Source organism: Larus michahellis, chromosome 8 (genome assembly GCF_964199755.1).
Source record: "Larus michahellis chromosome 8, bLarMic1.1, whole genome shotgun sequence".
NCBI lineage: Eukaryota > Metazoa > Chordata > Aves > Charadriiformes > Laridae > Larus > Larus michahellis.
The window spans coordinates 45,238,188-45,264,581 of NC_133903.1; the positions used below are offsets into that span (position 1 = coordinate 45,238,188).

Sequence of the window (26,394 nt, forward strand, 5' to 3'; positions counted from 1 at the left end):
GAAACTCAGGACTACTGAAAACACACATGAAATAATGGGTATAAGAATTCATCTAATAATCTATGAAAAGTTAAACATGAATTAGCAAGAATCAGTTGCTTTAAAAGGTGGAAGTTTAATGATCCAAAGAGCAGCAGTTGTGGTACTGTTCTGTTCTTCAGTATGTTGCCCTGCAGAAAGAATTACCGTGATGCCATACGACAAAAATGTTAGAAAAATCTAATGCAACTGTTAAAAATGCCTATTTAAAAAGATTTTTTGATTATTATGAAATAAATTGTCCAACATTTACACTAGTGTGAAAAGTGCCTTTGTTATACAATAAGTGGAACTGTGTGAACTGTGAAGCCTTAGGATTGTAGTTTCATAGAAAGAGGCGCATGGCATGCCTTCTACTACATTATGTATTCTTCCCCGGAGTACTTCCTTCTTCCAGAGTTTCAGGTATGGAAAAGATGAGCTGTTACATTAGCAAAAATCATTGCCTGCAATCAGGTATCATTCCAAGAGCTAAGTCTTCCTAATTAGCAGAGGGAGCAAAGCGCTTGCTGTGTTACTATAGTACAAAACTGATACTAGGCAAATTGAAGCAGGGCAGTGTGGTTTTTGGATGTGTATATATGGGACAGCTTGCAGGTAGTGTCTCAATTAAATGTGTCTGTTACTATGTGGTATCTCTCCTCTTTAAAGTGTTTTGTGCTACACTTTTGGGGGTGTTGGTTTTGCTGGCTCCGAGATTTGTAGAGGCAACTGTTTCTAGTAGTTGCAGCTGCCGGTCCTGCGTGGAGACAATCCACTAATGCAGATCCCCGTGCTCTGTGTTAGTACCCAGTTGGATCTCCAGTGTAGCCAAGATGGGGCATATGCCAGCTTGCAGTGGGATGGGCTCAGTCTTTGGCGCTCAGCAGCCATCCTGTCACAGATGAGGCTGGGTTTTGTGGACACTAACTTGCTCCAAGGCCCCCAGCAGGCATTCAGGAGCTGCACAGGAGAGCTTATTTAGGTGGCGTGTTTGTCAAAGAGGCATTCAGTGGGGACATCTCCCTTTCTCCCTTCGGGTGGCTTAATTCAGAGAATACCGCCTACGGAGAGGGGTATCATTCAGAGTGAAATTACAGACAACTGACAGGATCCCTGTCCGCGTAAATCCCCAATAATTGTGACAAATGTCTGGAGCGCTGCAGGCTTACAGCGCTCTGCCAGCTGCCCTGCCAGCCCAGCGGCAGGGCCAGCACCTTGCGAGGCTGCTGCAGCGTGGCCCTGTCCCTGGCTGCCGGGGACTCACTGCCATCACCCGAGCTGGGGCTTTTAACTGTTTTCTTGCAGGGACACAGGATCAGATCTAGTTAAAGCAGCCAAAATGGCAGTGGTTGTTTCCTGCTGCCCCATTTGTTCATATTGATTACAGATCCAAGTGGAAACCCACAGCTGAAATAGCAGAGTTTGCTGTTAGTTTTGCTGCCTCAGCAGAATCCTGAGATTTCCGTAGTGTGAGATCAAAAGGGAGATTAGGTTATCTGTCCCAATGTCCTCACATTGTGGGCAGTCACCAGGTAGTCCTGCGATACACCCAGGCATCTCATTGCACCCAAACCCACCCCAGGCATGGCTAGAGAGCAGGGGCCACGGATGCCGAGGCTCCCACAAAGTAAGGGGGGGTGTTTGCAAGGGGCTCGTGCCATTCCTGCAAACTGCACTGGGCTGCTCAGGTGGGGAAGCAGTCGTTCTTCCCTCTCCCACGGTCCTCATCCATTTTCTCTCCCTGGAGTTCCATTAGTATTTCCGATCACCTAGCTTTGTGTAGATTTTGTGGGATCATTCCTGGTGCCACTCCCAACCATCGTTCTTTCCAGCCCATGGCGTACCTGTAGCTGCTCTCTGCTGCTTCAAGGAATGCTGGGAAGGAAGCAAAACCACGGACACGCTGCAAATAAAATTCCTCCCTGAGCAAAGCAGACAGTTGTCTGAAGCCCTGGGCTACGGGAATTGGTTAGAAGTTGTCTTGTTGCAGCTGTTACATGTGTGCTGGGGGCAACACAAACATCCACTCCTGCCTCTGGCCTGCTTGGTGAGGCGGGTGCCGGGACTCAGCAGTTTGGCTGTTTGGCTTCCCAAACCAGGCAGCACCCTCAGGCCCACGAGCCCAAACTCCCTTTTCTACACACATGCACCAGCGAAGCAGTTTCTGTAGCAGACTGGAGGAAGACTTTTTATAATTTTTTAAATCTCCTCTGAACAGTCCCAAGCAGCAGTGAATCCGTCATCCTTCCTGGTGACATGCCCCAGTTTTGAATCAGCTTCACGATGAAGAGGTGACACCTGTCCCCAGCAAGGTGTGAGGCACTGAGGATGGAGAGCAGCGGCAGAGCCGCACCAGCACCAGGGCAGCCATCAGGTCTGCCCCGGCACCTCATCAAGGGTCACGGTCTGTGGCCATGTGGTGGAAGGAGGTACAGCCTCTGTGTTGTGTCTTTCTTTCATGTGCTCATAATTGACTCTGATTTTAGCAGCTGGTAAAATACATGCTAAAAGAATGCGTGTGTTTTTTTCCCAGTGCATTGTTCCTCCCCTTTTTATGTTGCATTGAACTTGCTTACTCAGCAAACTCTATTTTATTTCCAAATCAAGTATGTGAAATTTTTTTCATTTTAAGATTTTTTTTTTTTTTAAAAAAAACAAACACAAATATCTGTGCAGTTGCCACATTGAGATTGATTCTTCTAGAAAGTATGGTATTTAAAGCTAATCTTGCTTGAGTTCATAAACTGCTTATTATGTGTGGTGCTTAGGACTTGAATCACTTTTCTTGGCCAGGGTGCTCCAAGCTCTAGGGGAAGAAGAGGAGCGTGAAAGGTGCAGCTGCGTTTAAAACTGAAGTGCTCATTTTGAAATATCTCCCTGTAGCAATGGGAATTTTTCTCCCTGAAACAAGTGTTTGGTTTCAGGCTGGTTGGAAACACATCCTTAAGGAAAGAAAACAAAAAAAAAAAAAAAAAGGGAAAAAAAAAAAGGACTTCTGCCGATTCATTTCATTTCTCCATTACTTGGAAGTCATCTTGTATATAATTTAGATGGGTCTTAACGAGGCATAAAGTCACTTTTAGAAAATTGATGACTCTTTGTCCGCTCCTCTGTGAAATGAGGGCCTGGAGCCTTCCCTTTGTTCCTTCGGTGGGATCATCAGATCTGATTGCAGAAACCTGATGAAGCTCTTAATCCAAGCACCAGAGTAACCACTGCTCTGCCCTTCTCCTCTTTATTGATCTTGTGGCTGGGCCACGCTTCTATTTCAGCCTAGCCTCTATGTTTCCTTATCTCTAACAAAACTCATCCCTGGGCCTTTTGGGTTTATTAACTCTTTAGTCACCTAATGTTTTTTGGTAGGGTTCAGAGATTCTGTGGCTGTGCAGAGAAGATTTCTGTCAGCTCTGGCTCTGAATTTGTGGTTGTGTGGATGGAGCAGGACTCAAGGCTTTCAGGGAGTTGATCATAACATATTCAGTCTCCAGTTTCACCTCTTCTTATCTTCATTTGCGCCCTGTGCAAAGCGGGATGCTGATACAGTCTTTATGCCGCTCTGTTATGGTGGGTCCCCTGGCATTTGCGATGTTCATGCCTGTGGTGGATTTGCATCTGCTTGGAGGCACCTCGGCAGCCAGGAGGCAGATGAGCCCAAAGGACAGCCAGGGCCTGCGGGAGACGGTGCATGTTGTTCATTCCCTGGTTCTTGACTCGCGAGTTTGAGCTCACTGGAGAAGCCGGCAGGTGTGAATTTTTCATTGCTATTTCCGCCCCGTGCCTCAGCGCGCCACGAGCTGCAGTTTGCCGACTTGCCCGCTTTGTCGCGGGAAAGGTCAGGAACCTCATAAACAAGGTGAGAAGCAGAGTGGGGCGGCGTGGCCGCCCGGGCTGCTGATTCCTCCTGACATTAGAGCGCTAATGAATGTTCTGTCATGGTCCCGTGAATATTGCAGGAAGCTTTCGCCTCCCCTGCCTTTGCCGGGCCTCAGAGTTACCAAGGTTACCTGATGTGACTTTCTCGGGAGAGAGGAGCGATAGCTGCAGGTCAGCTGCTCCCGGGAGCATTCTGCCTCCACAGCTGGCATGGGGAGTGTGGCCGGCACAGCTTTGCCTTCCTTGCACTCCCTTTGGTGGTTGCCGTTCCCCTTGCTCCCACCCCATGCTACCTAAGGTGTCATTGGTTTCATTTTATTTTAATTTTTTTTAGTAAGGATCATATTAATTTTGTTTTGCTTGCATAACCCGGACTGTTATCATCCGACTAATTACTCACACATTTTCCTTCAGACAGCAAATGGGAGAGATAAAACTGCAGCAGGTTTATGTGATTTCTGCTTATCAAATTACTGTAATTATTTGAAGAATGGCTTAAAATTGTATGGAGTAATGAATTTAATTATGAGTTTGCAGTGATGCCTTGTGCTGCATGTGGCTTGCAAATGGGCGAGTTTATGAGAAGCTCTTCTCAAAGCGGCAGCAGACAGGATTGCAGCACACTGCTTGCAAAGAGAGGCTCTGGCACCTCCATACCATGGCAAGGGAGGACAGGGCACGCTTTGCAGGTCAGCTTGACAAATTGTGCTCATCGTTCAACTGATCAGCTCACTTAGTCCAATTCTAATACAAATCCAGGCAAGACAAAGTGCCGGCAGCCTCCTGGTTGTGGCATGCAGCAGCCAGTTGGCTTTAGTCAATCTCCTCAACCCTGGGGCATGCAGGGGACCAGATTGCTGGCCCAGACCTCTGCACCTCCTCCTGTTTAGGAGATCAGCCTGCGGGTAGCTGTCAGCAAAGGCAGGTCAGGCAGTGCTGACAAACCTGTCTCACCAGAACCACAGCCTGCTGCAACCTGCTCAAAACACTCAGAGTAGCGTTCGCCATCTCTCCGCTCTGCACTAGGAAGAGCAAATTTTTTCACAACTGGGAGATGCACAGGGATATGCCTGACCCCTGTGAGCAACGGAGGGCATACTCTGCTTCCAGGATGTCCCCGGGCCCTCAAATGCAATGAATTTCTTCCTGCCTGCTTGTACTTCTCTTTACACTTCTGCTTAGTTCCAGGTGCTTTAAAAAAATCGTGTTCTCCTACGCTCCACCAAAGGGCTCCATCCTCCATCTCCTCCATGGAGAGCTGAATGGCAGCTCTCCATTGCTGCAGTCATGGGGCCAGTTAAGCAGCTCAATGGAAGGAGACCCGCACATCCCTGTGGGCTGCTCCCTGCCTCTTGTGCACAGATGTGGAAACTTTGTGCTTCCTGCCAGTTGAGGTAGTGATGATATGTGAGATTTCAGTCTTTTTGTTTAGTTGACTAAGGTACAGGCAGTAATGAGACAGGCAATTGTAGGAATACTGAGTTTTACAAGCAGATGTTTGGTACTGGACAATATTTTTTGTTTGTTTCTATTACATGCTGCTGGTATTTGATGTAGATGGTGTCACAGAAGAGGATACGTATGCTAGAGAGACTGGTCTGAAAAGGTACAAAGCCAGATGAAATGCCATCCCTTCAGAACAGGTTTGTTTCAGAAAGCAGGAGTGCGTTCCTGAGGGACAGGCTGGTAAAGGTGGACCGGGCCACCATTCACAGCAAAGCTGGATTGCAGAGAGAGGCATAGAGACAATGGAGTGAAGAAGCTTGCGTAGATTCATTTGGGCAGTGCAATAAAAGTGCAGCCAACACAGAATTGAGACTGGGTGTACGGGAAGTTGAAAAACTGCTGGAATTTCAGATCTTCTGTGCTGTGGTGTTCTGAGCTTCGTAAAGGACGACTGGATCGTGTGGTACAACCCAACTGCTACCTTGTTCTCTGTGGCATCCCTTATAACATGGTAGATAGTTCAGGCTTAACTAATTAGAATATCATATACGAAAGGCAAAAGAGTAAGTGGCCAAGGGCCATCCGATGTCTGGAACCTTTGCAAGGGTGAAATGGCTTAGAGATAATGTTAACAGATGGTTCATGATCTACAGTTCAATGATTAAGCTGTATCAATCGTGGGGATTTTTTAAATAAATAAATAAAGGTGGCTGCCATAAGAGGTTACCAAATTTTGAAAGTGCAAGCCTGCCCTAATTTAAGCTTTAGGCAAATCTGGCCTCGCGTGCAGAGAAAGCATTAGCAGTCAAAACCCTTTTCTTGACACTGGCATAAGGGAGCTTGTGTGCAGGATGGAGTCGTACGTGGTATTATGTCTGTCTAAATGCAAGGTCAAAGCAGATTCTAAATGGTATTGACTTTTAAAAGAGCTTGTCACAAGGCAGACGTGAATTCTGCATAATCTCTGCAGTTTTATATAAGTGAGGAAGCAGCAAGGTATGATGAGAGTGCCAAAGGAAATGTGGTTGTTGAAGCCGTAAACCAGGTGTAATTTTTGGCACTTTCCGTAACCCTGCTCAAGCCAGGAAGAAAGAAAAGCCCAGTTTCATTTGGAAAACTCATAAAGATTTGTGTGACAAATGCTGTAATTGTTAGTATGTTGATGGTGGTCATAAATACAGTTGAGTGAGAAGAGGTTGCAGGGCGCAGCAGTTTGCCCTGAGTCTGGCTGGCTGTGACCCTGACCTCCAGCCGTAGAGGCAGTCCCTGTGGGCATCTCCAAGAAGAATGTGCTTTCTCCTGCCCATACTGACATGAACTATTTTCACAGTTCAACATGTGGGACAAGAGGAAGAGAATACCTTAAAAGCCACAGCATGAGATTTCATTACCCTTGGTGTTTTTAGCCTTTATAGCTACAAATGTTATTAAACGTCATAAAATTGTCCAGTTCTTTTAAGTTCAGCTACAGCACTTTTCCCCATTTTGTGCTTATATGAAGGAAGAAGACAGCCAAGCTTGTCTATGAAAAAATGAGAAAATAAGAATCATCTTGAATTCTTAAATGCAGTTTGAAAATGTGAAATAAAATTAGCAATAATATTTCGCACACAAAGCTGCCTTCAGGAGGGATCAGTATCAGAGCAAATAACGGTGGCTAATGTTTTCTTCTCTCAATCATTTTTAAAGGTCACTTCATGATCAAAATCTACTTGCTAATTTAATTTCTATTCTCAGTGTAAATGTAAGATGATGCTGTTTATTCTGTTTGCAGGTGATTTGCTGGGAAGAATCAACCTTTTGCTTTTGGTTCTCAGTGTGTCAAGGTCTGGGCCCAAAGTTTGTGCATTTGGCAGCCCAGCTTCACAGGCTGCTGGGGCCCTATTTCCCAAACCAGGGTTTCTGAGGTGTTTTAATCCAGGGGTTCTCTGATCTTTCTGAAAAAATGTGTAGACTATCCAGTGTAATGTTGTCTCATGGTACCAAATAAAAATTGTGTTTTCACTTGCTTCATTTATTTTGCTGTTTTCCTTGCTGCTTGCATGTGTGGGAAGCTGAACCTTTGTTTATTTGCTGTTCTGTAGCAGACCGGGGTTGTTCATGTGCCACAAGCTGAGGTGAGGCTTTCATGCTCTCCCTGCCTCATATCACCTTAGAGATTTCTTCTCCCCAACTCTTCCCATTCTTTTAGGATGTATTTCCATTATTTTAGGATGCACCCTGCTGTCTCTAGGCAGGTGCAAACCCAGTGTATGTCCTGACTTGACTTCAGCAGAAAGAAAGGAGAAGAAAGCTAGGGAAAGAACTGCGCTGGAAAGCCATATTAGCCTTAGCTTGAGGAGTCAACAAACAGTATGAAACTTGGATTTTCAGCTCACATGGCAACATTCATGGTTTTGTTTGGGACATTCCTCTCCTACTTTGTCACGAGGAATGATTTCCTCTGTACGAGCTCTGCTGAGATCTGCCTCCGGTCTGCTGTGGAGGAGATGTGGCGAAAATCCCAACGTCTAACTGTCTGCCGGACAGCCTCATCAGCAGTGTGCAAGCCTCGGGAGCAAGCAGCTCAGATTGCATGGGTCTGTGGTTTCCCTGACATTTCTGTCTCCTAGAGAAGCCCCTAAGATCTTCCTCCAGCTGCTGAGACACAGAGCCAGTCACAAGGAGACTGAGCGCTGTCTGGAGAAGACTGGGACTACGTTGGTTTTCACAGATAGGATCAGGACCTATTTTGTCTTCCCATCAGGCAGGTCATGTGTCTAAAAACCACCTTCTGGAAGGAAAGAAGATGTTTTCCCAAGGAGTCTGAGGCCCTCGTGATCATCTCCAACACCAGAGACTGATTGTGCAGTATGTCTCCATCTGGCATTTTGTGTTGGTTGTCAGCTCAGCAAAGTGAGCCGCTGAGGTTCAGCCAATTCCACTTCCTTGGCAAGTTGTGTCCTCTTGCTTCCCAGGCGAGCTCGTGGTTTGGGCCCTGTCAGCTATGAAAATCACAGCTATGTCTTCAGGGCCTCAGTAGAGTATGCCCTGCTGCAGGGTTTGCTGTTGACACTCTGAAAAGGGACACATGGTCTTGTTTATTTTGTGCGTGAAGGATGCCTACAACAGGAGTGCCAGCAGTTATTTTACTTTAAACACACACTGCCTCATAACTTTTCCTCTAGCTGAATAGTCCCGACACCAGTGGCCTATACACTGAGCTGAGGAAATAAAGATTCACAGTATCCTTATCTGCAAGGAGATACTTGCCTCTTACATCCCCTAGGAAAGACTTAGAGCGGCCTCTGCTTAGCAGAAAGTTTTCTTTCCTGTTAGTGGTTGCAGCTGGGAGCGCCATGCCTCATCTCTTGCTTGTAATTACATCAGTAGAGTATCCTGGGAGATGGTTAAATAGTCTTTTGTATATCAAATAAAGCCAGTGAACTTCACTGAAATCATTTAATGAAAACAATCCTGATTATCTGTATATATTGCCATGTGATATTTAAAAAGAACATCTTAAAGGGAAACGTGGAATTGTTTAAGGCCTCTAAAGACTAGAGTGCAGAGGCTATGCAGCAAATGCCTTGATAATCTAGGATCTGAAGTTGACTTTGAAAAAATTGGTTTTTTCACTGTTGTAAAACATGAGAGATTTTGATATGGTAGCTCGGATTTGATTCAGAACTTTCTTATTAACCGTTCTTCATGCACATCAAATTTTAGAGACTGAGCTAAAGGGCTTTGCACATCAAGGATGGAACTGACTCAAGGACAGAGCTATTAAGGTGTATAATAATCAAGAGAGGAAAATTAATTGTCTTTAATTTGGCATAAATCCCAGGGACCATAACTTTGGGTTATTAGGAATTCAGGGCCTATTTCCAATTAGTTATACCCAAGCATGCTTGCGTTTCCAACTTTGGGAGTCTAATCTGTGAGCGCTTTAGCGCAGCGATCGTTGACATGCTAATAAAGGACAGTGCTGCCTGACCTCTGTGTGTGTGGTCGCTGCCAGCCGGTGTTTGCCTGGCAGTAAATCAAACCATGGTATTGCTTTATCGTTTCTGACACCTTGCAGTGAGCAGCTCAGTGCGTGTCAGCTGCTTGGGCAGTCTGCGCAGACAAAATCACCTGGGCTGTGCTGGAGCAGGTCAGAGTGGCTGCTGTGGCTTTTACATGCTTGTTAGTCTTTGAGCCTCCTCCTAAGACATCTGCTCCAGCAAAGCCAGGGTGTCTTCCCTTTAGGTGTATGAAATGTAAATATTGCAATTGTTATCTATACCGGAAAATCTGGTCTAACCTGAGCTGGGTTAAAGAAAGAGGCAGCAGCGGTTTCCAGAGTTGGCAGCAGCAGCGAAAGCACGTGTTGTGACTGCGTGGCTCGAAATGCAACGCCTCCGTGCTGACAACCTGGGAAAGTACTTGGGACTGCTGGGCCACGGTCTGCCAGCTACCCCTGCACACACCTATAGAGCAGGGTGGAGGTGCCAAGTCCTGCAACAGGCCTGGCTACTTTATATCCACCAGGGAACAGAAAACACAGTAACATCATCCTCATTGTAAAGCTCTCAGTTAAATATCTGAGAGTTTTAAGGAAAGGTGGGCTTTGAGAGTCGTGCAGGAGCAACCTCTTGCAAGCCAGGCTATGTGTATCTTGCATTGAAACACTAAAACAGGCCTGGCAGGAACACTCATAGCCGTGCGTATATGTGAGGGGCAGAAGGAAAGATGGTTCAGAGCAAGGGAGACAAAACAATCCATGCACCCAATTCCCCTGTAATTGTTTTCTGAGGCCTGCCAACCTCATGGTGCTTTAGCCCCTGTCTGTCAAATGCTGACTGCCAGTCAGTCAGTCAGGGATGGAACGAAACTTGCACAGGGCAAGAGCATGACATCCCCTCATAGCTGTTCTCAATTCTGTTTATCCTGCACCTTGACTGTATCGCATGAGAAGGTCCTGGAAAGTCCACAGTGGCTACCTTTTTTCCCCCTTTTCTGTGATTTCCAATTTGAAAAAGAAATAAGGAAACCTCAGCAGTTATTGCGGGGACTGCTCCTCCCAACCACTAGTGTGTGGAGCTAGTGCAGGAATCTTCCTAAAGAAACGTTGAATTACATTGCAGTGGAAAAATAGCAGATTGTCTTTAAAACTTCAAGGCCAACTATTTTCCATTGTCAAGAGTGGAAAAATACTTTTAAAGCTTTCCTTGAGTTAATTTTCCAGCGTAGTGAAGCTGAAGCTTGCCAAATCCAAGTGTCTGTTTAGCTTTCTTGGTCTGTATCTGGTAGATGTAATGTTTCAGGGGAAAAGGTAGGGACCACATTTAAGGAAAACACAACCTCCCATCTGGGAAGGAGGAGTCCCGTGCTACCAAGCTCTGCAGCCCTCCCCTGTGCCAAGGAAGAGGGGTGGGGAAACCCACAAATTCTGTAGTTGTCATTTGATAAAATGAACCTTTGACTAACAGCAAATACATCTAATCTTAGGGAATGCATTTTCCTTGAACAGCAAAGGAATTTCAGCTGATCTCCTGCATTTGGTTTATATTAAGATGAGTACCACAGGAGCCAAAAGGTGCCATTTTTTTATCTACTTGGCCTTGATATGGTTTCACTGCCAGCTTTCCATTTATCTGTTGCATGCTCTTTAATTCATGAGGGCCTGCACTGGGGATTTGTTTAAAGCCTTGGCTGAAATTGTCAGCCACTCCTTTTATTGCACATCTTTCTGAAAAGATGGGTGTTGTGGCAAAGCAGTAAATAGGATATTGAGCCTTTGCAACACTTGCTATCTGTAAAAAGAAGAGTATGCCCTCTGTTAAACTCTGATCAATTACATCATCCTGGCATTAAAAACCATCACTTGTCTGGGAACAATGTCTTATTTGTGTTTGCATATAGCCATTGGCTTTTGCCGGGGGCCTTTCTGCTTCATATGGTCTCTGAAAGACTGTTAAGGTAACCAGAGTCTCCATCTAAAGTGATGTTGGAGCCAGTTCAATTAATGGATCTTCTAGAAAGTGATGGCTTAATATAAGACATAAAACTCAAAGTAAGAGAATATTTCTGTCCCTGGTCAAGTCTTGCTGTGATTTTCCCCTTCATAAAAAGGCACTTCCCCACCAAGTAAATAAAGTCACTTTCGCAGTATCTCAAGATGTTTTCTGTGATAGAGTATTTTAAAACTTCTGAATGGAAAGCAGTGATTTGCCATATCAATGATCTTTCTGGAGTTCAGATTAAATTAAAGCCCTTCTTATGATTTTCAAGTGATTTCCATGCCTGCAGACCCTCTGTGTCTGAGCTGGCTGCAATAGAACAAGTGCATTGAAACTTCACATTTATTGTTTCACTTGAAAGTAGACTTTCTCTGAGAAAAGGTACATGAGAAACTTTCATAAGAATCACAGAGGTACCTGATGTCAATATGTGAATATGTTCTGAAACGTTATTTTCTTTTTTAATTCTATAAAGAAATAATGCCTTGAACTAGGCATTTATTTTGTGTTTTACTATATTGGTCTTTACTGGGACTGGTTTTGTATACTAGCTTTGCTAACTAATTAAAAATTTTTTTATATAATTTCTGAGTATTTCCTCAAAACACAGATCACTACAATTATGGAAATGGCAGATGTAACCACATGCATGAGAATTTTTTGAGAGTGGTAGGAAAGGATGCTGCTGGAGAAAAGGCGTAGGGTGAGGGAGGAGGCAATACGGGGAGGTGGAGAGCAGAGCAGGCTGTTGAGGACCAGGGCTGGTACTTTTCAGCTTTTTTGCTGCAGAGGAGCCTTGTTTTTGTAAGAATTGTGTTTGTCCTCCTTTCCCACGCCCACATGCTTTGATTGCTAGCTTTGGGATTCAAACTCTCACGGCATCACAGAGCCACTCCATCCCATAGCTTGGCAATTTTGGAAGTTGCCTTCAAGTTTCAGTTTAGTCTTTGAGATCAGAGAGCAAAGAGGTGTTTCGGGAGGGTGTTCTTCCAGGGGGGGACTCTTTGTTTTCCTTTTGAAGCACAGACAGTTTGTGAACGCCAGAACTGGAGCATATTTGTGCTTTCTCTAATGACTCTCTAGCTCCTCCCCCATACAATCTTAAATTTCAATTTCCAAGCTAATATTTCCAGAATATTTAAAATGTTCTCAAGAGTTTTTGTTTGGGGGTTTTGGGAGGGTGAGAGACAGACAAAAGGGAGTTCTTTTTCTCTCTCAGGTAATATCGCGGTGATTATCCTTAAAAAGTCAACAGTCATTGCTCTTCCCTGTTTTCTGAATACCTTCCTTTTTCAGTAGCTTGGATGCAAGGAAAGGCAGTGCCTTTTCTTTCTCATGTTGGAACAATTGCTAGAAAAGAAGACTTTTTCAGCAGGTTATTTTGTCAAAATATACAAGTATTTTCCATCCCTAATCTTAAAGTTTTTGCTTGAGAGTTGATAGCCACCGTTGCTTTGACAGGCTGTGATGTTCCCCTACAGGAAGAGAAGTCACTGGATTGGCAATGATGCAGACAGGCTGCAGGAGCTAAATAGAAATCAGATTTTAGCACGATCTAGCCCTTTCAGTAGGAGTTTAAGTGACCGAAACTCTTGCATTCTGGCCTGTGAAGTGGAAATGAACAGATTTAGTATTCCAGCTGAGTGGCAGCAGGAATGCTTCACTTTAATCTGAAACTCGATGTTAGAAAGCGTGGGAGAGCTCTGCTGTCAGATTAACTCAGTTCTCGCGCGTTTTTTCCTGCACTGAGCTGCAACCAAACATACATGGATCAAAAGTCAAATGCTCCATTAATTTAAGTACATGTTGTATTTAATGGCATATGGAAATGCATTATTGATTGTACATCTTAAAAATGAAAATCTCTATGCTAATAGCATATCACATCAGTGCAGGTGAAGTAGTATGGAAAATGCAGAGGATTAATAAATGACTTAGAATACAAGGCAGAGCTACTTCCATGCTTTTCTCTGAAAAGATTAAAGTTTTGGGTATGTTTTAGTGGGAGTGTGTTTATATATTCTGTCATGAGGAAACGTGCAATGGCAATAGTTATGTTGTATTTCTCAGTATAAAATATTAAAAAGAAACAATGGTTTGAAAACAGTCTACAGGCAGCTATATTCAACAGTTGGTACCGACAAATGGCACAGTCCTGCCTGAAAGCACAGCATGGCCTTCTTTTACTGTTCCTTTACTACGGAGTCTTAATAGCTGGCTGCAAAACGTTTCTCAATTCATTGTGTTTAAAGAACTTTTGTGAGTTTATTCAATGCATGCTTCCAGCTGATGAGGTTTTTTGTAATAGCTGTTGAAAGCGTCTAGGCTTATTTATCAGCTGTTGCATATGACCCAGAAAACTCTATTTTTACCTACTTGAAATTATGCTGTAATTTTGGAGGAGGAAAAAAGAATAAATTATTTTTTTCTCCCCGAACAAGAGTTAAAAAGGAACGCTTGCTCAGGCATGGAATCTTGCAGATATGATCTGTTTTACTTGTGTGTAAGCTCTTCCTCACCCACATTCTTGACATTTCTTGCTGTAGTTTCTGCTGTGCTATACTCTGAACCCTTAAATAACTTTCAGTGCTATACAATCTAAGCCCTTTTCAGTACTTCATTAACATGAGCAACTAGTTTGTCCAGTCTGTCACGAAAAAGCTTGTTTTAATGTGTCTTTGGCTTTGAGTTGCCTGTGGACATTGCTCTACATTCATGCCAGAATAGTGGGCTTGGATTCGGAGCAGGAGGTCTAGGGTAGTCCTCACCTCTTAAGAGGCTTCGCATCACACCTCCCACCACTCTATGAGGCTGTGTCATCAGCTTGGAGAGAGCTGCCCTGTGGCACAGAGCTTGTTTAGGTATGATTTAGGTTGTTCTGGTATGATCTTCTCAAGTTTTTTGACTCTTTTAGATATACTGGGCCTCAGTCTTGTAAAAACTTGAGTTTAGGACCAAGACTGCAAATGTGACTGTCATTGTAAGGAAGCCAGAATGGAAAGCAAGAAGAGGTAGCCAGGGTGACTTGAAGGATGATGTGGTAGTAGGGGTTTCATAAATGCTGTCTCAGACTGTTGCAATCTAATCTGATAAAGGTGTAAATAATTGTTTCCGTCCAGGATGGGTTGAGGTCTCCTAGTTAACAGCAGACTTCACAGCTAACACATACTGAGCAGAAGTTGTTATTACTTAGGAAGATCCCTAAACTAAGAAGTGAAACAGTGTGTTGTAGGTACAAACCTTTAATTTGCTGAAGTTTGTGACTGAATACTTACTTCAGGTCTGCTCTGAGTCAGCTTCAGCAGCTGTTAATCATCTTTGTGTTGCTCTCCGTCAAGCACAGGTCACAAGCTGTTATCTGTGAAAGAGAGAGAGGAATTGCCTGTTCACTACTAAAGCTGTGGCTAGATTCAGCTGTCTCAGCAGGTCTTGCAGTGCTTATGAAGACCCTGGATCAGAAGACTACAAGGCCATGGTAGTTGAAGTGCATTAGGGGACAGCCATGCTGGAGAGTGACAACTGTTGCCTCCATCAGTGCTTCTAGAGCTGTGTCTCTTCTCTGTGTCCCAGCCTGAATCTAGACTAGATTGGTTACCCTGTGAGAAGCTTAGAGCTAGCTATGGCAGATGTTGGGCGATGTCTGGTGTATCCTGGAGGGCTTTGGTAGTGACATGCTGCAGTGCTTCTCAAAGGGAAGGAGGATGTATTTCCTAATGGAGGACTAGCCCTGCATCTGTGGCATCACCTTTTATCCTGGCCAGTTCCTTGGGGCTGGTCGAGAGGCGTCATGAGGCCCAAAGGAAGGTTGTTTGGATAATGACGGCATCTCTAAGGGCTGGGAGAAACAATTTGTTTCATCCCATTGGGATGCAGTGCCCCCTCAGGCTTGGAGAACCAAGTTGCAACCTGGGTGGGAGGGAGCAGTGGGTGCCAGTGCCCAGTGAATGCAGGGTGCTCAGCCCTGGGGAGGTGACACGGTGCTGCAGTGACTGTGAGTTACCTTACCACTGCACACGTGGGAGCATGGTGAGAAGCAGTGTTGGGACTTGACAGGAGCACTGGCTGAATCCACGTCGGAAACAGTTGGGAGGCGCTGCTGTGTCTTGCTCTTGGGAGCACTCGCCTCTCTGCAAAGCCATCCTGCTCCCCCTCCTAGATAAACAGGTGCTCGGGAATGGCCAGCTGTACTACCGAGAGGTATCGATGGCTTGTAAATGGAGATAATTGCTGTCCAGCCACAAAAGGACAACGTTAGCAGCGCCCTGCTGGCACTTGAAGGGTAGCACTGTCTCCGTCACATGTTTTATGGACTCATAACCTCTCAAATGAGCGGGTCCTGTGAGCTCCCACGCCGTGAGCCCCCGGGGCGGGAATCTGCCTGACAGTTTATCCTCTTCTGCCTTGTCTAGTCTCGTATTTTCTTGAATTTTCCTTACAGTACTTTCTTTGTTTTGGACTGACTCAGATTCTCTCTTTTGTGAACTGTTTTGCTGCTGCTGCTGCTGTGATCTTTCTAAGAGATAGCAAAATACTTTGTTTACTGTAAGCTCTTGTGCAGTAATTCATGTGGTTACACCGTGACACAGAGAAGTCCTTCTGGAGCTCATTTCCACACCCACCCATTCATCTGTGCCCTTCTCCCCATTTTCGGCAGCCAGCTTCAGCATGTCACGTTGGTGTGATGTCATACAAAACCGGCAGATTTGTCATTAAAAGCCTTGTCATCAATAGATGACTGTTTGTATTTTCTGCCTGCCTGAAACTGTTTTATACTTGCTAACCCACTAATTAAGACTTTGCTGCCTTTGAAACAGGTTAGTTTCACTGCCCCACCTTTTCCTTAGGCAATTACGAGGCAGTGCCAATGTCGATGGGGCATTCATTAACCTGCATGAGACTTGGCTCCGGCAGTAAGCACACTCGAAGGCACTGCTTCTCCCGCCGCTCCCCACATGGGTGGTAGCCCGACACTGGGCAGCCTTTGGAGACCACAAATTTGGATAATATTTTTGGTGGACCTCTTAGGGGGCGTTTGTAAAAAGAAGGGTGCAGGAAGAGAGCGTTGCCTCAAAATGGCTGATAAAATGTTCTTTGTGCAGCTTCAGGTGAACCTGGACAGAGCGGTGTCAGGGTTTTCTTATTATGTGAAATGATGCTGTTCTTCTGGGCCACTGGATTGCTCGACTGCTTTGGATTGTCTTGCGGTAATTGAATAGCCGCGCTGTGTAACCTGTGCTGAAGGAATTAGGGCTGTTTATTCAGCAAATAGATGTCCTGGTTTGTGGTGTGCTTGCGATCTTACTGGCTTGCATCTTTCACTAGTTAATATTGCCAACTACCTAAGCTGTCCTCCTTGCACTGATAATTTTGCATTTGCTAATGCCTTTCAGTGTCTCAAAGGAAGATTTGGAAGCTTGTAAAATTTGTAAAGTAATTCTGTTGATCCACCAAATATGAGTCCGACGGTAGACAAGGGTTACCCCTGCAACTTCCTTTGTTATATTGTGTCAAACCACTACCTCTTACCAGGATCAGTTCAGCCCTGGTGACCTGAACTTGGTGAGATTCCAGCCTGCCTCACTGAATAGGTAGGGAACATGGGAAATAGCTTTTGATACATGTACCCTGCTCCAGTGCAATGCTGACCACAGTCAAACGCATTTATCGGAGATCTCTCTGCCCTCAATCCATTTCCTGGCTTGTCCCTAGCACCACATGCTCCTGAGTGGCTTCAGATAGCTGGCAGAATTGAAAACAAAGCAGCTTTGTGTTTTAATCATCCCTACTGAGCCCCTAAAATTGATGTTGGGCTGGAAGTTCTTCAGCTGACGCAGGCTGGCAGGAGCCAGTGGCCCAGATCAGCTGTTTCCAGCCCTGTGTGGGGATAAGGCCCAATGTCTCACTTGAAATGAGTTGAGAACACCCCTTCCAGTGGCGCGGTGGGTTGGATAGATTGTAAGAGATTTAACCTCACAGCTATAGCTGTAATGTATAGAAAAGCTACTTTTTGTTATTTACAAATTCTATTTGGTATCATTTTTTTTCCTCTCCCTCAGCAGTCTGAACAATTGGACTGAAGTGACTACACAGGCCTGGCTTTTATAGGAAGAGGAATATGACACATGACTCCCACAAATGTGTTTATAGGTTTCACTATCATTTCTAAAATACTGTTTCCTACGTTGACACAGAGGAAGTTCACAATAGTAGGGGGAAAGTTTTACATGTGCCAAGTCATGATATGACCCCCAAAACACAATTGCACGGCTACAAGACCAGTGAGTGCTGTATGGTGTTTGTGCTAGTAGGAACCTGATACCTAACCCCTCCAACTTTTCTGTTCTGTGAGAAATTACAAGTTTTGCGTTTTATCCTGGGGGTAATCCTGCAGGATTCAGTCATCAACAGCTGTGCTCACCGCAGATTCCTCTGCAGGCCTTTTCTGTAAGCAGCTGTTATCCACATACCGTTCCATGCTGGGGCTGATCCGTGCCTCTTGTAAGACATAAATTGCGATTGCCTCCATGTTCCTTATCATCACTTGATATTTGGAGTGATGCAGAAAATAAGGATGCCCCAAGGGGTATGTGTCTCACGGCAGCATCCTCAAGATAGGTGGTTTTCTGGGGAGCTGGTGAATGAGCTATGTAATTGCAGCTGCTCTGAAGGAGGTCTCAGCTCTGGTTTGGGGCTGTGGGAAAGGTTTCTTACCTTAGCTTTTCCCTTAAAGATGGTAAATGTGTGTCACAAAAGAGCTGTAAGAGAAGGGAGGTTAGATTTCTGTCACCTCAGAAAGGAGATTAGCAAAGGGAGCTGTCAAGTGAGCATGAGATATCCTCTGCACATGCTGTCATGCTAGACGCCAGAGGGACATTCCTGGCTCCTTGGTGACTGCTGCTAGCAAGACCTCAGCCTGGTCATGGATTTTCTGAGTTTCAGTTTGTAATTGCAAAACCCACTCTTTTTTTCTCTCTCTCACTGTTTCCTTCTCCTTTCCTTCTGCTTCTCTCTTCTCTTCCTGCTCTCCTGTCATTCCCACTTCTGCTGCTGTAGTCCATGGAGGGATTTAGAGCTTGCAATGCCAAAAACCCTCCTGCTTGTGCCTAGATTTTGCTTGCTCTTACCTAATGCCTGCCTGAGATACACGGTTTCTGAAAGTATCTGAAACCCAGAAAGAGTAAGTTGTTTAGATAGTCTGCACTTGAAAGCAGATTCATAGCCTGTTTTAACGTGTATTAAAAGCACACTAGCTACCCTTGGATAAAACCAAGTGCTGACAAACTCATTTTCTAGAATAAGGGTATCCACATATTGGCATGAATAGGAGGATAGCTGTTACTGATGAGCTCCGTGTGCGGACAAGTTAGTACAGCTAGCAAGGGCTGAAAGGAGCCGAGGCATGACTGAGCCTCATAATTAGACCTAGATTAGACTTTTGCCAGAGGGGAAGGCAAGGCAAGAACAGCTCTGAACTCCTATCGTCGCCTGTAGTGTTAGAACACAGAGACATCCCTTGCTGTCCCAGTGAAGTCAGCAACATCAAGCTGGGCTGGAACGAAGACCCATTATCTCTACAGGAGCATTGCCAACAGGGCAGGTGCGGGCCTGTGCCGAGCTGTGCTCTGTGGTGTGACCAACTCTGTTTTCTCCACAGCCACTCTTCTCCAGGAGGGTTCAGGGGGTGCCAGAGCCACACAGTACCAGGGGAGGACCTGCAGTAGTTGAGTCCCCCATTTCATGATGGTATGGGCACCTGAGGCCCTTGGATCACCTCGGAGAAGGTGCTTATCCTCCCCTTGATCTTGAGCCTCAGACAGTGTGACCTTGGCCCACTGCAGGTCCCCTAGAGTTACCTCAGAACTAATAGCAAGTGAACCCCAGCCTCCCTGTGTCCGAGGTGCCATCAGAGACCAGTTGTCACATTTCCCCTGGCATCTCATCACACAGTGATGTGACCTGGGACTGCAGCCTCCTGGAGACACACTGCTGCTCTTAAACGCCAATGTTGCCTCCATGTTTGATTGACAAGGGATCAAACAAGTCCTTGCTGCCTGTGCACTTCTGTAGATGCAGGCATGCCAGCGCTGCTTGCTTGAGTTTTGGTGGTGATGTGGCCATAGCAGATAGGCAGGTTTCAGTCTCCAGGCGTGTGTGGGAGCTGGGCTGTACCAGTACCAATGCTAGCCCAGGGAACGTGCTGTGGCTCTGACTACACAGCATGCACTGGTTCTCTACTGCTGTCATTTGCCACTATAGTTTTGGGGCTTGTGTGCAGTTAAGAGGGAAAAGCCTGTGCACCACCTGAGCCTTGCACGCCTGCCTGTGCCTGTCTGTGTCCAGCTCAGCACAGGGAATGGGGGTCAACACATGGTGGTCACCTGTGCCCTCTGTGCAGGTGTTGAGTGCCCAGCATTCCCGTCTGGGCTCCATAATGGCTTGAGCTTGCAGGGGGTGCATGGTATGGGAGCGGAGCTGTATGTCTCTTTGGAGTCCAGAAAAGGTTTAATCTAAGATTTCTAGTATGACGGAGGTGGCTTTGCTGCCAGGTCTTTGTAATCTCTCTGTTGTACCCAGTGAAGTCAAGGTTAGATTATATTCACAAACTGCTAATTTTGATTGCACCTCCAGTGTAGCAGGCTGGTCACGTGCCTGTGGATCAGGCACTGTGATGGATTTTCTGATCTCTGTCGTGTCTGTGGGCAAAGGATCATTGTAGATGGGAAGAGATTTCTTGTACAAATGCTGGTTTCAGATTTGCTTTTAGCTGTGTGCTAAGCCTCCACACAGACTTTGGACGAAGTTAACTGGGTGATACTTAGCTCAGTGCATTCTTTGTAAAATCTTGAACAAACCGGAAAAGATTGTCAATGGTAATCATGGTGATTAGATCACTTTAGGGTTTCAGCCTCCCCAGAGTAAACATCTGCTTTCAATACCATAAATAGCAAGGTGCCGCACTTTAGGAGGCAAACTTGGCCTTGATCCAAGGGAATGTCACTGTTTACCATTTTTCCTATGTATCTTCCTCTGGTTTTCAATCTACACCATGCTGTACTTCTGTGTATACCCTTCTTTAGTTTCTTTTCAGCCATGTAGGAGTATGCATTGTGGTTGCTCAGTATTGAGTGCTTCTGTTGCTTGTTATTGAATGCTAGCTCTGGTGTCATTCCAGTTAAGCTCTATGTACCTTTTGTCTTTGAAAATCAATGGAGAGCAAATTTAAAAAGCACTAGTTTTCATGGTACCTTTCATTTAAAAAAAAAATTCCATTTATGTTTGTTCATGGTGAGAGAGGTTTCTAGGGAGGCCGGTCTGGGAGACAAAATGTGGTTGTTGCTTTTAATAAGCATCAGGAACCCTTTTTTCCTTGGATGCTTCATAGACACTCTCATCTAAACAGAAAAACAGTATTTCAGGGCATTGTTTTGTTTACAGCAGATGTTGGCCTTGTGCTACAGTCTTGATTTGCAAACAAATCAACGGTCTTGGGAATTCTCCTGAGATCTTAGGGAGAAATATGTAAAATTGGCCACCACGGGCTGTGTCTGTGCTGCCAGGTGTGGCAGTACAGGTAGAAGGAAGCACCTGAAGTGGCCTATTCCTGTTGGGAGTGAGGGGTACGGTTCCAGATGTGTGATGATAGCAGGAAAAATCAGATTGCAGCAAGTTCAGACTCCTCTGGGACTTGGGAAGATGCTGAGATCTTGTTTGTTTAAACACTGCAGTGAGCTGGGAGCCCTGCAGAATTGGATTTGCCAAAGAAGAAGGTTTGCCTAAGTTCCCTTAAAACAAGGAAAAAAAGAAACATACTGAAAATAATTGAGTTTCTGGTGCTTTAAAGGCTTCTTAATGTTCTTCAAGTTCTTTTTTTCTACAAAAATATGTCCTTTTGATTGCAGTTCAGGCTTAGCAGAGTACAGTACATCTTGCCACAGAATGAGTAAATGAGCTCTGTTCTGCAGCTGCTATTGAATGACGATGTTGGAGCATGCCTTGGCTTATCAGTGAAGGCTGCCTAATGTATTCCACCCAGCCTACCTGAGCGCTCTGCAGCAGCAAACCCAATTAACTCTTTTCATACCTGCTGTATGAATGGTTTTAGCAGTTACAAGGGTGCTTTGTTTCATAGTATTTCAGTAAAGACATGCCAGAGCATGCACTGGTCGTTTCTTACACACCTCTGTTGCTCTGTGCAGCCCAGAAAATGCACCAGGAGCTTGCCACTGCACAGTCTGGTGAGGCGGCTCATGAGCAGAATGTGGCTCATTAGCTTTACATTCATTATTTTCTAAAAGCCTTCTGAATCAGATTTCGGGGCATGAGAAAGAGATTTACAGTCTATCCTACCAGTGTGACAGAATGTTCCTAGTCAAAAAAAGAGAAAATGGGCCTCTCTGGACCATTCTGAGGGGTTTTATTGTTTAGCTGTTGTTTTTCAAGATGCCTCAAACTATTTGGCTTTGTGTTTGTCTGTTAATCTTCAACTGAGTCCTCCCACAAAAAGGCAAATACCTGCTTTTACTGAATTATTAACAACAATAGATGGAGCTTACGTATCAATGAAAATTATGGACGTTTCCCAAGGCAGTTGATTTAAACGGAGTTAAATTTAGTGGAAGCTTCTATTGGTGTAATGAATGCTCATTATAGAGCCTAATGTGCTTTAAGGGCTTGAAAACCTTCTCAGTAGGGAAGTCAGGCTGCTGTTTTCCAGCAGAGGCACAGATGCTGTACCACGGCACTGCTGTCACTACAACCGTATCCTGTTGCTACCCCTGAACATTTCTCTTTAACCTTGTGTGTTTTTTCCTCTTGCAGAAGACCACCTCCCAGCTGGCTTCCCGACCATTGACATGGGCCCGCAGCTAAAGGTGGTGGAAAAGGCTCGCACAGCCACAATGCTCTGTGCTGCCAGCGGTAACCCTGATCCTGAAATCTCCTGGTTTAAGGACTTCCTGCCTGTTGACACGGCAACTAGCAATGGGCGAATCAAGCAGCTCCGCTCGGGTAAGGTAGCAAAGCAAGTAAGCCTTCCCTGCCTTCTCACTCTTTCTCCCTTTTCTCTATATTTGCTGCTATTATTTTTTCCCTGTGATGCTAAATGCAATTCGAAACCCAAATGTCAGTTTGATTTGAGCTTGTTTCTTTTGCAATACAAAAACAGTTTTGGAGATGTTCCTCTCTGGCAGGATACCGTGGCTTATTAAAAGGAGACTTTAGCGTGGACATGCCTTTTGGAACATCACCTGGATTCCTTCTTCGGTAGACCGTCTTGACATTGCCCAAATCCTTGGTAGGCTCAGACATTCCTCTACCAACTCAACACGCCTCAGATACTTTTAATGGGAGCACAGTGAAAATCACAGGACAGCAAAGCACAGGACAATGAGATACTGGTTGAGATTTTACAATCGGTGGCCATGTACCACTTCACTCCTTACATAGACTCTGCAAGACAGTGCTCTGCTTTCTGTTGAGATCTTTATCATTCTTGCTATGTGACACCACAAGAATAAAGAAAAATCCAAGCAGCAGCAATTCTATGGATTTTGAAGGAAGGTGGACACAGTTTTGAAATACACCATTTCTTTTTTATTTTTTTGTTTGATAAGCCAGATACTAGCCTTTGAAATACAGACGGTTAGTCCTTGTGGGTGGCTGAGAATGCACTCATTTTAGCAAGTAACCCTTGTTTTTTTGCTGCACTGTTCTGTCTCCCAGGACTGTAAGGCCCATTAGAGAATTAAGGAAAATAAAACGTTACTTTATTCACTGTTAAAGTGCATCTCCCCAGCGTGAATTGCAGTGGCTGTTTAACAATGCACAGCAACACTACACAGCAGTTTTAATCTGGGGGAAAAAAGCCCACAGTACCCTACAGGAAGTACAGAAGGGAACAGATCTGGAACAACTTTGGTCTAGGAAGGTCTCACACAAATAAGAGGCAGACTGCCTTGCCTGGCCATGATGTATCTCTGGGAACTCAAAAGCCATTTGTTATGAGTGCTGCTGCCAGGGCAACACCATCTTCCTCCTAGCAAGGTGAACGTCTTGACACATTTCCCCATAGCAGGAGCCCTCTGCAAAAATATGATGATGCTTGGATGATAAGAAGTAGGCTTGTACTTGGGGGAGTGGGTAATGAGACATCACTCTCATCAAAAATAGAACCCAGCCTGACACTCCTGATCCCACCTTGATGTACCAGTGAGCACTAATTATACTAATGCATTTATAGCTTATGAAATTTCCTGGTGACCTTTAGCTTATCTCCCCCACAACATGGTTTAATCTTGATCTGTTTGTGCTGAAAGAAAATATCACACTTGTTAATTATTCTGAGAAGCTTTAGGAAGTAGCAATAGGAAAGTGCACATGGATGTGTTTCACTTGATGGCTGACTAAATCAGCATCAGAAATTACCATAAATGAGCAGCAAGGCAGCTCCTGATGCACTTGCTGTACATTCTGCAGCCTCCTTTTCACAGGCACTTGGCTGCCTCTTTACCAGCTGCTTCACAAGTTGAGTGAGATAGAAAGTTTAAAAACAAACTAGTAAACCCTGTCACAGTGTCCAAGTTTTGCTTCCTATTCGCTGTTCTTGAGCAACATCTCAATTGAATATTTCACCTGGGATTCAAACTCTGGAGCTGGCTGCTTGCTGAAGACACAGTAATTACCAAGGGAGGTGTCAAGGGAACCTTTTAGAAATCAATGAGCAGCACACGTCCTCAGACTCGCAAAAGAAATTGATTAGCTCTCTAATGTAGTAAGGGAGGTTTCCACAGTTCAATGCAAACAACTTCCAAATATGAGTGAAGTTTTATTTTCAGGGACCTGGTGATAGGATGCCAGGGTTCACCAAGGCTCTGCTCCACCCTGGCATGAGTGAGTGGAGAGCAAAAAGTTGACCACTTCTCACGAGCCAGAGATTCAACCCTGCTCACATTTGTGGCTTTTTCCTATATTTGTAGTTGATATAAAGTAGGGCCCGCACTTTGAAGTGCCTGACTTACCTGACTGCAGTCACCCTGTGTGAGCAATGTGATGGGTTAGGCAGTCTCTGATCCATTCTGCAAGGTGCTAATTGAGCTCTCCAGCACCACACCATAGTGGGGCAGAGTTGTTTTTCAAAGAAGAGTATTTAAATAGATACCTCATTATATGGGAGAGTTTAATAGTTTGCAAAGTCTCTGCTCCATTAAGATCATATCTTACAGCCAGCCTGGCATATCTGCATGAATGTCAGTTTATACTATCTCAATCTAAATATACGCTCATTTAATTTCATTTAATTAAAACCCAATAAAAGCTAGACAGATGTAATATAGTTAAAATAGCTACAGCACGGTGTGAGCCCAATATTGCATATATAGAGTGTCTGACCTTCAGCGAGTACATAATATATTATTATTCAGTTGTACTAAATATAGGTCATAAAGGTCAAAGCAGCTTTGGAGTCTGACTTAGAGAAGGGGTTGAGGGATGATTTCATTTCTTCAGGTTCCTAATGTGGAATAAATAGCTAGAGGTAAAGAAGCAGCATGTTTGGGAAAGGTGCTCTCTTTTGACACTCACAGTTACGTGGGCTGGCAGTGCTCTGGGGGCTTCAGGCAGGTCTTTGAACTTGCATGCAGTCAGATCATGTGCCCAAGGGGGCTCCGAACATTAGTTTCTAGAGGTCTGTTCATCTTCTGTCAAGGTGCGAGAGAGTTTGTGGTTTAAAACAACCAAGCCGTCATCTTAGGCTTTTTTAACCCCAGACGACTGGTGTCTTTGTCAGGAGAAAATACAGAGTTTATAAATCTTCCCTGTGTCCTACTATCCCTCATTTACTAATTACATCTATATGTGTGTATATGCATTTTTCTCATTAAACCTTCTGACAGTTAGCATAACTCTGCATTTAGAGGGCTTTTTTTCCCCCCTTTCTCCTCAATACATAGATCTTTCCTTCCGAGTAATGCTTAATGTTTTAAAGTCCAGCTCTTGGGTAGTTTTGCCAGTACGTGTTGGGCTAATTGCTCTAGAGATGAGAACACAAATAAATACAGGTTTTCATCTCCATTATCACAGATCAAGGCAAAAGCAAGGTCTCTGACTCATGATGGTTGTAGCAAAATTCTCCTTTGCTCTTCTTGCTAATACTTCCCACCTCTTGTGGAGAGGCTGCTTTTCTGCAAATGCAGTGACTCGGGACAACTCCCTGTTCTCCCCCAGGCTGTATGGCTTCAGTCATTGCCTCCCGGTCATTGACACAGGATCTAAGGCTGGCGGTAGGCTGGCAAACCTCCCCAGCATGCTAACTCATTTAAAACCTGTTTGGCTGAACTGATTTTAAAACTCTCTGGGCACTGTAGTATTGCGGGCGATGTACATATGAGTTCTGGCAGCAAGGGTCAGTGCTATACCTCTAACCGTGTTTTAAAATTAGTTGATGATGCGGGTGGAAGCTTTCTCAATATAGATCAGATTGTACTGATGCTTCCCAGTTCTTCCGGAAAGATTCTTGGATCGCAAGCTCCTGAAGACTTCAAAGCCACTCTGATGGTATTCATACTCTCAAAGCTTTTGGATGCTTCCTGTGAGTTTCATAGTTGAAGAATTGCTCTTTCACCTTGCTCTTCAGAAAACTTAAGAAAAAAATGTCAAATTAGAATAAATAAATATTCTGAATGTTGACATACAGGTACCTTGGCCATGTAAGGAAACTCCAGAAATTCAGGGAGCCTTGCCATCTTTCATCTCATAAAGAACTTGGTCTCAGAAGAAGTACCACTCTCTGTTAATCACCATCAATTAACAGAGTTATGGAACCATGCCCTAGACCCTGGTGTGTCTTTCAGGCAATTAACTGCAAGTAAAGTGTTAGAGAGAGCTCTGCAGGTGACTTCAGTTACTCTGGAAAAGTGTAGGTGCCTCTAACAAAGAAGCAATGGGAGCCGACTCATCAGATCACCTTGCTGCATTTATGCTCTCAGATTTACCAGCAAGTATTTTCATTTTAGTCTTGATCCAATAGGTAGAACCACTACTTATTCGGAAATAAAAAGTGCACAGAACAAACTTG

At 44.7% G+C, this 26,394-nt stretch overlaps 1 protein-coding gene across 19 annotated transcripts in view; it reads left to right on the forward strand.

The window, feature by feature from the left end:
* Positions 1-26,394, forward strand: part of PTPRF (protein tyrosine phosphatase receptor type F) — a 393,802-nt gene that overhangs the window by 260,777 nt on the left and 106,631 nt on the right. For all 19 annotated transcript variants that reach the window (XM_074596399.1, XM_074596401.1, XM_074596398.1 and 16 more), the window contains one exon: positions 22,143-22,331. In XM_074596399.1, the coding sequence (XP_074452500.1) occupies positions 22,143-22,331 (189 nt within the window). The remainder of the gene's footprint in view (positions 1-22,142; positions 22,332-26,394) is intronic.